Source organism: Populus nigra, chromosome 7 (genome assembly GCF_951802175.1).
Source record: "Populus nigra chromosome 7, ddPopNigr1.1, whole genome shotgun sequence".
NCBI classification, from domain to species: domain Eukaryota; kingdom Viridiplantae; phylum Streptophyta; class Magnoliopsida; order Malpighiales; family Salicaceae; genus Populus; species Populus nigra.
Window position 1 is genome coordinate 20,668,681 of NC_084858.1, and position 13,959 is coordinate 20,682,639.

General features: G+C 33.9%; 1 protein-coding gene and 1 long non-coding RNA gene across 2 annotated transcripts; one reads left to right on the forward strand and one right to left on the reverse strand.

The window, feature by feature from the left end:
- Positions 1–4,038: 4,038 nt before the first annotated feature.
- Positions 4,039–5,933, forward strand: LOC133699586 (uncharacterized). The gene is made up of 3 exons (XR_009843298.1): positions 4,039–4,177; positions 5,095–5,175; positions 5,768–5,933. It is a non-coding gene; the product is annotated as an uncharacterized LOC133699586 (long non-coding RNA).
- A 1,707-nt stretch (positions 5,934–7,640) lies between these two features.
- Positions 7,641–11,697, reverse strand: LOC133699577 (G-type lectin S-receptor-like serine/threonine-protein kinase B120). Its single transcript, XM_062122875.1, has 7 exons — positions 9,980–11,697; positions 9,424–9,531; positions 9,097–9,335; positions 8,799–9,009; positions 8,450–8,687; positions 8,222–8,369; positions 7,641–8,113 (listed from the first exon to the last, which is right to left on the reverse strand). Exons 1-7 carry the CDS (start codon positions 11,274–11,276, stop codon positions 7,805–7,807), a joined length of 2,550 nt encoding a protein of 849 aa, XP_061978859.1. The 5' UTR covers positions 11,277–11,697; the 3' UTR covers positions 7,641–7,804.
- Positions 11,698–13,959: the final 2,262 nt, after the last annotated feature.

The following is a 13,959-nucleotide window of genomic DNA, read 5'->3' on the forward strand; positions in this document are numbered from 1 at the left end:
ATTTTTGGAAAATTATCGTTTTTAGTCCCTAAAATTAGGAGACTAAATCTGGTTTTCTCTTATGCATTGGAATTTTTTATTTGTGTTATTTTGAGTTATTTTTAAGTATATTCCTTATATTTGTTGTAGGTTCTTCTAACGATCCTTAATAGGATTTTCGGGTCTTTCATCTTATATTCATTTTAGTTCTATATTTTTCGGTTGAGTGAGATAATCTTTAATATGTATATAATATAAATAAATATATATGTTGATTATATGATAAGTATAACTAGTTAATTTCTTGAATATTTATGTATGTTGCTTATTTTCCAAGTACTCATCTATATATTATTGAATTTGTACTTGCATTCTGTTGAACTAAATTATATTCAATATGATATAAATTGATTTGATAATTATGTGAATAACTATTATACCTTGATATATGACTTGTTAGTAACTTCATGCTAATAGAGAGTAGTTAGTCTATGTGCATATAATATATACCTAGCTGGCGAGAGAGGTCCCAACCTGATGTGATATAATTTGTATACCTAGTAGTTAGTCTATATATCTATTATGAAATGTAATGTATTTTGTAATGTAACACGTATTTTATATAATTTGTTTTATGATATGTAAGTTTTGACACTTAGCATAGGTGTGGTGTCCTCATGACACTATTTCTGTTTTGCCAGTCATGGACCCGGGATTCGGGTCGTGACACTAACAGAGAGTAGTTAACCTATGTGCACATGATATTTTGTTTTCTAGCTAGTGAGTAAGGTGTCAGTACTCAGTACATTATATGTGTGTGTATGTGTGTGTGTGTATTCCCTGGCTGACGAGTAGGATGTCAGTAATATGATATGTAGTTCTGACATGTATATTTCTTTTGCATACCATTTAATATGATACCTTTGATATATATGTTTCGTTCGATACTTGATTTTTGCATATTCACTTATCTTAAAATGTATATTAGCATGTATTATAGTTATCATCTCTCACTAAGTGTTTGGACTCACCCCTCCATTCATATTTTTCAGGTTTTTATTTTAATTTTAGTAGCAGGTTCTTTTGGCTTCTTTTTTTTTGCTTCTTAAGTGGATATGCCTCATTTGTTCCTCAAGGCCAATAATTTATTATTTATTTGTTATTCATAGATACTCCACAAAATAATTTTAATTATGTTTTGAATTTGTTTTGAATTATTTATGAAAGAGTCAAATTTTAATTTATCTATTGAATTTCTTATTTTTTGGATATTTTATTTTATGATTTTTATAATATCAAATGTGTAAATTTTGAGGCTTGACACAAGCGGGGCACCTTGAGGTGCTACGTTTGCGTTGCCGATCATGGACCTGGAAATTGAGACGTGACAAAGTTGATATCAGAATTTGTAAAACTTGTCATTTTATCGAAATTTTTCTTTTTACTAAAACTCTGTTTTGTAAACTTTGTAAACTGTAGAGCTTAGGATGTGTCTTGCCTTGCTATCATTCTTCTTTGAATGCTTCAATTCCATGTTTTGTATGCCTTCCTTGAACTCTTTTTATTGTTGGGTTGTCATACGTGTGTTCTTATTAGGAATATATCGAGGGATAAACGTGTAGGAAATGTCAGTCGAGGTCGCACAATGATCCTGATAAGGTTCTTTTGGTTCAGCTTAGAAACCCAAGATGAGGGGGTTAAGGCCAGAAACCCTCTAAAAAGTTGGACCAAGTTGAGGTCAACAACTTCTTAGACTTACCTCTACCACTGTTTATGAAGGATATGTTAGGATATTGCTATTTTGTGGCAATACCCCACCACTAATTGTGGCTTAGTGGAAGCACCACTAGTGCCACAATTAGTGGCATGATTTCAGGACCTATTGTCCCCTCCATGTGCTGGAGAAGGTTGCTAAGAAATGCCTATAAAGGAGGCTTATATTTGAGAGTGCAGTGTGAGAGTGTGAGAGTGTGTGAGAACGTGAAGAGAAGAGAAGAAGAGAGAAAGAGGAGTTGCTGCCATATGCAACAGAGTGTGTGAGCTGGGAGTTGAGTGATCTTCCTCAATGTATTTATTGTATCCTTTCTCTATCTCTAAATAATATGGACTCTCTCCCGTGAATATAGGCGAATTGCCGAACCACGTTAAATATTGTGTCAGTGTGCTTCCCCTCCCTTGAGCAGATATCAGTACACCACAGACGTCGGAATCCCCAACAGGATAAGGCTCAGAATTGTGTAGTCAGGAGGAGGAGGAGGTGAAGACAGGAATTCGATTATGGATCAGGAATCCACTAGGGAAGCACCTCTGCTAGTGGTGATAGGATTGGTCAGGCTATACAAACCCTGACCAACCTCATGGCAGAGAGAGAAAGGAACAGGTATGCACCTTCACAGATAATGCATGAAGTGAAGGTGCCACTATCTGAGTTCTTGAAGCTAGCACCTCCCACCTTCAAGAGGGTAAATGATTCTGATGACCCCCAATAGTTCTTGGATACATGCGGTGTGGAGGAGGTGTGAGGCCATAGGAAGCACGGATCTTCGTGTAGTGATTTTAGCGTCCTTTAGACTTGAAGGAGATGTGGTTGTTAACTAGTATAATTCGAATAGAAGAGAAAAAGTAGCTGATTCTCCTTCTATAACATGGAAGGAATTCTCGGATATGTTCTTGGAGAGCTTTCTATCAAAGAGTGTGAGGGATGCCAAGTCCTACGCTTTTGAGAAGCTAGTTTAGGGTGACTTGGCTGTGATAGAGTATGATGTGGAGTTTACATGACTGTCTAAATATGCTGGCTATATGGTATAGACTAGGGAAAGAAAGATCAAAATGTTTGTTTGGGGTCTTAATAGCCACCTCTTTAAAGCTATTAGAATTCACGTGTACACTATAATGGATCATACTCGGGTTATTGAGGCACGAGAGTTAGATGATGAAATAACAATTGGTTCTGTTAAGAGGCCCAAGGTAGTGGCGATGTGGGAGTTTGAGAAGGAAAAGTTACGATGATGGTAAGACTTTTGTTAAAGAAAAGTTATGTTTAAGATATTTTTATTGTATTGGAGATATGAGAGTGCACAACAGAAGCATTATGCTATTTTGTGATTTTTAAAGTGGACTTTAAATGGTAATTTAAGAAATGAAATTACTTAAATTACCATGATGGACTTCCATCGTTGGCCTATCTGCAGCCTGACCTTGAACATACGAGAAGTTCAATTTGAACACATCCCATTACCTCTGATGAGGAAAATGAGCTTGCCCATTCTTCATTTATCAAGCCTAGACCCCTGCTTTCGGACTACAGCCTCCATGCCTGGAATGGATGCATATCAGCACGAACCTTTATAAACCAAACAAGGCCAATAGGGAGGCACTTACATGAGCATAAGGCATGAAGTGATGGACACTAAATCCCACATCCATGGGAAATATGAAAGAAGGGCCTCCTGCATGTAAATCACACGGACCAAACAATCAAATGGCTTTAGGCTAAAAAAAACTAAAACGGGTGGTGTCGGTCTTACATCTTGATATATGTTTTTTTCATCATCTTAAATCACTTCTGTGACTTGGCTCAGTGATCAGCGTGTACGGCAGGTCCGAGGTCATGGGTTTGAGCTGGGGAGCACGCTCTAATTTCTTTGAATTAAACACAGATAAACTGTTGTCTTTGTTTGATTGTGTTCTTTTTTATATACATGGGCCTTCTTGACCCTTTTTTTCATGCTTTATATATATATATATATATATATATATATATATATATATATATATATATATATATATATATTCATTGTTTAGTGTGTGTGTGTGTGGGGGGGGGGGGGTTATTTAAGTTTATCCTCCTAAATCAATTTTTGTTTTTTTTTTATCATGCAATAAAAACAATTAAATCAAACCAATAAAGTTTATAATAGAAATTGCGGATGTGATGTTTTGAATAAATAAGTAGGAAAATACAATAAAGCCCTTGAAGGCTTAAGATGTAGGAATAATTAAATGAAGGGTATTGTAGTAATTGTATAAATACATAATATATATAAATAGAAAAAAAAAAAAAAAACAAGAGATCTGAAAATTTAGAGTAAAAAAACTGATGGGAGAGAGAAGGGAGAAAGAGGAAGAAGAAGAAGAAGAGAAAAGAGGGGAAAATAAGGGAAAAAGGAAAGGAGTTGGAGGAAATAAATAAAAAGGGGTAAGATTATGCTTTAATGTATATAATATGTTTTCTTTAGCTTTAATTTCGGTTTTGATAAATGTTAGGGTTATGAAATTTGTGTTTTGAGTTTAATTGATGAATTAAATTGAATGTTAGGGGTTGATTGTTGTGGTTAATTGATGATTTAGTTGATTATGGAAGATTGTGATAATTTTGAGTTATAGTTTTGTTTGAATGGTGAATGTTGAGTTAAAAATCAGTGGAGAACAGTAGGTTTCTGTGAAAATTCTGGGTTGGAGGTTGAAGATGACGAAAATTCAATTTGGTCCCTCAATTTTGGAAAATTACAGTTTAGTCCCCAAACTTTGGAAAATTTGCAGAATGGTCCCTGGAGCCTATTCCAAGATTCTGAACAGAATAACATATGAATTATGGACAGAATTACTGTATAGATAAGAGAATTTAACACTTTCAATTTGGTCCTCCAATTTGACAAAAATTACAATTTGATCCTAAAAATTTGGTAAAATTCCAGAATGGTCCCTGGAGTATAATGAGATGATCTGGACAGAAATGAGGATGAATTATGGACATAATTTCAGTATATTCATGGATTTATGATAAATTTTAGTTTGGTCCTCCAATTTGACAAAAGTTGCAATTTGACCCTTAAAAATATGATAAATTCCAGATTAGTCCCTAGCTGTACTATTATCTTTTTCAGATTGGTTTGATGAATAATTGAGGATTATTTAGTGAATTATTACCAATTTTATTAATTGCTTTATTATGGATTAGATTTCGGGAAAACCGTTAAATGTTAGGTTTTTAGGAAAGATAACTAGTTAGTTCAAAAACATTTAGGGTTATGGAATACACCCTTAGATAAGTGTATTAAATAGGTTATATATATTCTTTTGAGTCATTCTTAAATATGTCTCCTTTATATTCAGATAATCCTGATATTCTACCGGCGGGACGTCAGTAGGATTTTTCTTCGATATCAGCTTTGAGTTTTATTGCTTTCAAGTCAGGTGAGTGGATAATTTTCCATATGCATGAGAAATATTATAAATATTTGATTTGCTAATATGAATTGGATCATGCTTCTTGATAATATATATGTTAATTATTATCCTTGTTTTGATAAAGCATGATCAATTATTGAATCTGAATTCTTGATATGAACCAACATATATTTTGAATTGACTTCTGAATTGATAGCTCCTCATTTGATTGATGTCATGAGTTGAGTTTTGAGATATGAATATGTTTGTTAGATTATGATTATGAACCTATGGTATGTCAGTCAGAATACCCATGCTAACAGGGTAGTGTTAGTCTTTGTGCACATCGTATCTGAACCCTAGTTGGTCGGGGGAGTCACCAACCTGTGTGGACTGATCATCCCACAGTACGGAGCCTCATGCTCATTGCATTTTGATTTTCTGACGAGTTTTACCATATGATCTTCTTGTTATGGCCATTTTGAGAACACTTCCATAAGAACCTAAATCCATACTTGTATATATATTGCTCATTGCTGTATTACCTCGTGTGTGTATATTGAACGTTATCTACTCACTGAGTTGTTGAACTCACCATCTCATTATTTATCCTTTTCAGGCTTATAGCTTGATAGCAGGTCATTTTGTTGGACCTTCAGAACCTGCTCTTTTGGTAGTAATTTGTACCTTCCTTTATGTCTAGTTAGTGCTCCAAAACTCTGAACTTATATAAACTCTTGTATTAAGACAATTCAATTATATTATGAAGTTGATTTTGTTATAAATGCTGCGTTGAACTCTGATTGAGTTAGGATAAGTTTGTGTGTAAGTTTGGGTTCACATAGGTATGGAACCTTGGAGGGGAACCTTGCCTATGTGCCGGTCATGGATCCGGGGATCGGGTCGTGACAGCGGATTTGATGAGTTGATTAAATATTAATTAAAGAGTTGGGTTGAAATTTCATAGTACTTTTTTAATATTTTTTTTCGTCCATTATTTAGTATAGGGTTTTTTTCTTGAATTTTATCATTAAGTATTGATTGATAATAAATTAATTTTTAGATTTTTTATTATAAAATAAAATAAAAATAAAATTGACTGAGTTAAATGATAATACCAGCAAATTTTTAATGATATAAATATTTTTTTATGTTTTAAGAATATCCAACCCGAAGCACAGTAGAAACTAGCATATTTAGCACTGTATGTTTATCAATAAATGTTTTTATAAAAGCTTTAAGATTAATTCTAAGGAAATCAAAAAAATTCAAAAAATTAAACTCTAAGAAAATACTATGTAGAAAACATGATTATTTAAGCATTATAATTTTTACAAATCCTCCTAAATCATTAAGCATTATAGTTACAAAATTAAGCATTATAGTTTATTTAAGTTTATCCTCCTAAATCAATTTTTGTTTTTTTATCATGCAATAAAAACAATTAAATCAAACCAATAAAGTTTATAATAGAAATTGCGGATTTGATGAGTTGATTAAATATTAATTAAAGAGTTGGGTTGAAATTTTATAGTACTTTTTTTAATATATTTTTTCGTCCATTATTTAGTATAGGGTTTTTTTCTTGAATTTTATCATTAAGTATTGATTGATAATAAATTAATTTTTAGATTTTTTATTATAAAATAAAATAAAAATAAAATTGACTGAGTTAAATGATAATACCAGCAAATTTTTAATGATATAAATATTTTTTTATGTTTTAAGAATATCCAACCCGAAGCACAGTAGAAACTAGCATATTTAGCACTGTATGTTTATCAATAAATGTTTTTATAAAAGCTTTAAGATTAATTCTAAAGAAATCAAAAAAATTCAAAAAATTAAACTCTAAGAAAATACTATGTAGAAAACATGATTATTTAAGCATTATAATTTTTACAAATCCTTTCACTTCAAATAGATTTTTTTTTAAAAAAAAATATGGAAGGTAAATATTGAAGAAATATACATGAATAATTTTTTCCTCTCATCTTTTGATCTCATAGTCCTTTTAAATATTAGTGTAGAGCACGTCAAGAGATATAAATTATTTTCACCAAAAGAGTCAAAGGAATGACCGGTGTTGGAACCGCCACCCATCAATGACTAGCTTGATGAATTCTTGAATTGCTAGTCATTTCTCAGTCTATTATAGCTCCAATAAGCATTCAATCTCGTAGAGTTTTCAACTCTTTCTAGATCACAAATTTTAATGTTCTATGATCAAACATTCTTACATAGGTGGGCATGCGGTTCTTAAGCATGTGTCGCTCAAGGTTCATCCGCATTACATTTCTTGCTGGGCGTGCAACAAGCATTGAAATCTCATTTTACAATTGAAATGTGGTCAGAATTGCTGGCTGGCTTGCACAGATGATTATTGGCCACAGTGCTTTTGGTGCCAGTTTCTTTTCTGATTGTGAAAGTGCTTTTGGCCTAAACCTGTAATGAGTCTGCTGTCAATCCATTACCTCATTGGTAATTGCTGATTAAAAGAAACCACTATCAATTTATAGAGCACAAAAAATAGTTTTGTTTTTGTAAAAAATTGATTGACAAAAGACCTTTACAAATATACTCTGTTTTCCAACTAAACTAACATATGAACATATAAAACAAGGAATGCAGAGGAACAGAAAAGGAAAGATTGTAATCATCTGCCTGCTACCACTTTCACTGTCAAGTCGCTTGACGATGCTACTTCTTGCACTTCCAGAGAGATTTCAGGGTCTATAGAGGCTCTGACAGAAGTGAAAGTGGGTTGCCTAGGCAATGGAATGCTTGTTGTGCTGCTCTCCAGCATTACCACAACTGATGCCATGTTTGGTCTATAAAGTGCAGAATCTTGCACACACAACATGCCGATTTGTATGCATCTCAGAACTTCCTTTTCATCACATGAATCTCGGATGGAAAGATCAACTATGTCCATTGCCTTACCTTCATTCCAAAGATCCCATGCCTGCAATCAGTCAGAACTTGGATCAGGTGAGTGAAAAAATAACAGTAAAAAACGTTGTGTTGTATCTCAAACCAGAGCCTAAATTGGTGAAATTTTGCATGCACTTACATAAGCAATGAGGATCATGCGTTCTGTTTGACGGAAGCTAGTATTCCTTCGGCCACTCACAATCTCTAGGAGTAGTACTCCAAAGCTATAAACATCAGACTTCACTGAAAATAGGCCTTCCATTGCATATTCAGGTGCCATATAACCACTGCAAGATACAAGTGAGTCAGAAAAATCATATTGTTGATTAGAGTTTAACACGAGCAATCTCATAGATATCAAACTTACTATGTTCCAACAACTCGGTTTGTGTTTATTTCACTTTGGTTTCCCCCAAATATTCTGGCCATGCCGAAGTCGGAAATCTTTGGGTTCATTTCTTCATCCAACAAAATGTTACTAGCCTTTAGGTCCCGATGAATGATTCTTAGTCTTGAATCCCTATGGAGATAAAGAAGACCTCTGGCAATCCCCTCAATAATTGCGAAACGTTTACTCCAGTCTAATAGAGCTTGCTTATCGGGATCTGCCATTGCGATCACAGGAATCAGAAACAATTAACAAGCCTGGTACAAATCATTGTTTTGAGCTTTAACAATCCTTTTCTATTGAGCACTAAATATAAGGAAGAACTCACCAAAAAGGAAGTAATCCAGGCTTTTATTTGGCATATATTCATAAATCAGCATCTTCTCATCACCCTGAATGCTGCATCCTAACAATCGAACAAGATTCCTGTGCTGCAATTTGGCAATCAGAATAATTTCATTCTTGAACTCCTGTAAACCTTGGCCAGAGATCTTTGAAAGCCTCTTTACAGCTATTTCCTCTCCTCCAGGAAGCGTTCCCTATTAATCAATATGAAGAATACTAAGCTTTAGCACTTGAATTCAGCTTCTGTTATATTCTGATACATGTATAACATAATTACTCACCTTGTAGACGAGGCCAAATCCTCCCTGCCCAAGCTTGTTTTCTTCAGAAAAATTGTCTGTTGCAGCTGCTAAACAGTTGAAATTGAACATTGGCAAATCTGAACCATTTACTTGGCTCCCTTCTATAAGAAGGTCAGCAGATCCAGAAGCATCGGTTGAGTACTCTTTACTTTTACTCAGATCATAAACTGGCAATTCACATTTTGACGACGTGCAAGCTGAGGTAGCCGCTGACAAAACTGAAGATAAAAATTAAGAAGGTAAGATGTCATTTCTTGATCAAGACGGAAGACATGTCTTAACCAAGCACGAAACTGAGATTCTTACCTTTGAGTCTTTTTTTGAGCATCCACAGAAGCCATATAGATATGGCTAGGAAGGCCAGTCCAGCCAAAACTATTAGTATTATCACATACGTAGGCATCCTGTTGGGACCTATACGAGAAACAAATCAGAAGATATCCAACATAAAATGTAACTTGAATAAACTGTTGCAAGATTTCATATCTTTTTCTTCATCTAATTCACCGAGTCCATTATCATGACAAACCGTATTTACTAAGTAGAAACATGCCTCTGCATCTTAACCTTTTCATGATCATGTTCTGCATGTTTTGGGATTTTTTTTTCAGAAAAAATGACGATCACAAGAAGTAAAGAAACTTGGATTATGTGTTGCAATTTGGAGCGGTCATGAAGCCATTACAGTTTTACTAATCCCAGAAAGAACCACTGGATCAAAGACTAATTCAACAGGCCTTTTTATTTTCAATGATGATAGCAATAAACTTGAAGTTGTAATTCTATCAAGTTCTCTATAAATTCTAATTACAAACTACTAAATCATTTCAAACAATGAAAACAACATTGGGAGAAAGTTTACCTAATTCAGAATCTGCGAGACGTACATACAGAGTGTTCCCACCTTCGACAAAATGCTGGACATCAATCAAGTCCCCATTCCATATCATGCATTGAATCTGACTAACGTGCGCATATGCCTTACATGAACAGTTATTTAGACACATTTCTCTGCACGCATCCAAGGTGATCGACTCCACATCTGCAAAATCAGGCAACTTCGAGCCCCTTAATGTTTTGAACCCATCCTCTCCACCACTACTAGTGTTCCTCTGGCACTGTAAAGGAGACCTTCTTCCACATCCGCCTGACCAATTTCCTAGTCTCCACTGATCTGGATGCTTTGGCTCAAACCCTTCCATACATCTGCATTTTGGAGATCCTGATGAAGTACAGACTCCAAAATTGCCACAATAATTGTAATTCTCACATTCTTCAGAAGGCTGTGATTGCATTACTTGCCACGTCTTTGCACTTTCATTCCACCTTTTCTGCTCTTCAAATCCATTCCATGTTATCTGAAACCTCATCAATTCAGAACTATCTGATGGATTGTATGTTAAATAAAATTTTCCATCGCTTTCACGAGTGACCTTAAATCCATATCGGTAAGTGGTTAAAGCTGTCATATATGGAACACCTGAGAATATTAGTCCATTCCAGTGCCCACTTCTCCACCTTCTCCTCGATCCCTCCCAAATCACTATCTGTGGTGCTCCGCGAGGATCAACTCCCATGGTGAAGTTTCCTGGTGAAGGATCATTTGCAGATTTCCATGAAGTGAAGGCATGAATCTCTGCAGAACTTATAAGAACTTTCATGTGTGGCAAATAGGTGTCGGTTGGATTATTGAAGCTTTGCCAATAGGCTTTATCTGTCTCACCAATACTCTCATTGCCCGAGAGAATTAGATTACCTGTTGTATCAAGCATCGCTGCTGTGTTATTAGACACTACTGAAGCATTACTTGACCAAACTTGACTTCCATTTCCATCTGTAACCAACAAATTCCCATCTTCACCTATCCTCAAGACTCCATTGCTACCGGAGATTGGTTTTTCTCTATTAGCCACCCAGATGGCAGCCTGATCCCGAATCTTGTAATACCTTATACCACAATATCTTAAACTAGAGTTTCCAGGGCTAAAGAATCCCAGTTCAAAGTTCTCATCAACTGATATCAAGGACTCGCCATCTTTTAGTGATTGGCCTATTGTGAGTGTATTATTGGCAGCATGGCAAAAGGGAGCTAGAAACAACAAGGAATAAGAGACCGACAAGAGAAAAACAAGAACTGGGTTTATGCTCTTGCTGATCATTCTTCACAACCTCTGAGAATGAAAAAGATTCAGAGGAAATAAAGAACTAGGAAGGCAGAAAAGATGAAAAATAAACAGATTTTTGTCAGAGCTTTTTACATTCAAAGAAGGAGCTTCCCAAAATGACCCGACATCTAGGTAGTGGTTTTGGTGGAAGGAAGCTGACGATAGTGTTTAGCTAGATAGGAAGACAAGTTAGACTTGAAAAGCTTCTTTGACATATAGTAATTGTAGATCCTTCAACCTTTCATAAACAATGTAGCTTGATATCAAAATTTGTTCTGATCTTTGACCAATAAATCTTTAAAATGAAATGGAGGACAGTTTTGGTAGGTAATAGTCAATGAAATTTCAATGGCATTGACATTAGTAGAGATTGACTTCTTATTACAAGGACACCATTTTTTGTTTTTGGCTACCTAATACAAATGAAAATGTGGTAGACTATAAAACATGAGAAATGGAACCAAGGAAGGATTCATAATTTTTTTAGGTGGTAACCTTTGTTCTACATTTTTTATTTCCCAAGTTCACATTTTATTTTTTTTTAGCTTTGCATCGAGAACATAGGAATTTGTGCCCAAGTTGATATATGTTATATTAGATGTTTTAAAATATTTTTCGTTTAAAAATATAATAATATTGTTTCACATTGCATTTAAGTTACATTTTAAATTATTTTTATATATAAAGAAAGGTTACAAATTTTTTTTTCATACAATCCACAGTTTAAACTACAATGATAAATGAATATTACATTGAGAATTGCAAAAAAAAAGTAGGCAAGAAAAGGAGAAATCATAACAGGGATTGTACCTAATAAAGAAGAAATTCCTTCAGCTCCACTAAAACATTTCAAAAATTATTTGGGAAAAAGAAACGATCGTCAATAATTTAGTGCTTTAGCCATCAAAGCATAGCTGCCAGAGGCATCAAAATAGACGGTTTCTTCCTCTTCTCGGGTTCCTTCTCTAAAGTGAAGTTGCTGTAATGATTAAAGAACAAGAAAATGTTTCTATGGCTGCTAAGGCCTAAGAATAAGATACTGTTTGGTAATGCGGCTGTACCGGAGGTTCAAATAAACCACAGTTTCTACATGTTTGGTTATGCAAAAAAGTAGATTTTATTTTGGTGGGATCCACAATAATTGTGGCTGCACCTGTGGCTGATAAGAAGCTGGAAAATTATGCTTTCCAACAACAGCTAACCTCATTTTTCAAGATTCACTGTGCTAAGAAAAAAAAGTCGGCTCAACTATTCATCTTTTGTCTCTGGAATTGCAAATTCTATATGCTGTAGCTTGTCTTCCCCAAACATTAGAGAGCATGTAAAAGATGACTTCCTGGAGCTTTTCCACTGTGTGGAGAACGGAGTAGCATGTTTTGGCCGGATCAGGTTGGTACAAACCTAAATGTAAAAAAATATATATATTTTTTATTTTTAATTATATTTTATTCAAAAAAACTAGTATTTAACATTATTTAATGACACTACATAAATTAGAAGGATATCGCATAATGACATAGTATTTACAGAATTTGATCGCAATTTCAATTTTATTCCTGATAATATTTTATCTGATGTTGTTGCACGCTCAATAAACCATGGAAATTATAGTCCTTATCGAATGAATTTCATACGTTATGAAATTGTAGATGGTTTAATGGAACAATAAAAAATATTTTATATAAAGTGTTATTTATTTTATGATGTAATAGCAGTAGTTAAATCTACAATATTTAAATTAAAAATCATCAATATTAATATATATTTTTTAAAATTATTTTATAACCTTAATTTCAAAAGCATTCTTAACCAAACACATTAAATTACTTTTTATTCAACCTCAATTTCAACCACAATTTTAACCAAACATCTATTTTTTCAAATCAACTTCAACTAAAAGTACTTTTTATAAAACAACTTTTTTTAAACCACAACCACAACAGCTACCACAATACCAAACACACTCTAAACTGATGGCCCTTTATTTGGACTGTAATGCATGGAAGAGAATATGGGGGTCAATCTTCATCTGGGGATGATGCTTCCTCGAAATACCTCACATTCTTGCTTTTGCAAAATAAAAATAAAAAACCAAGATAAGTGGAATTAAGATGGAAGATAAAATACATGATTCGCTGTTTAGGTAAAAATTCTCAATGAATTTACTAATTTGAATATAAATTGTCTACTTCAGTCTAAAAAAAATAAAAAATAAAAAAAATTATTCCAATACTTAAGAACCAATTAAAAAAAAAACTAACTAGAACATACCTTAATTAAATTAAAATCAACTGATTTATTTCAATTGCATCTGTAACCTAAATCAAATATTTTTCTTTCTTTTCTAAAATACACTTGCAAGTAGATAAATATTATTTTTTTGGGAGAAAAAAATAGTCTGGTCCGCAGCTTACCAAGGCTAGTTTAATCCTAGAAGGTCTTCAACTTGAGCCCCCGGATGCAATAAGGCATGGTTTAATCACAAGGCAGCTATTCAATGGATTTAAAAAGCACAACTTGGGAAGACAGTCAAATATGAGCAGCTTGTGGTCTCCAAGAGTGGGGGGAAAGATGCATACGGTGAAACCACGAGAAAAACACACAAATTAGGTTGTCTGGCCAAATTTTTTTAAAATTGTTTTGTCTTTAAAAATAATATTAAATTAATTTTTTAATA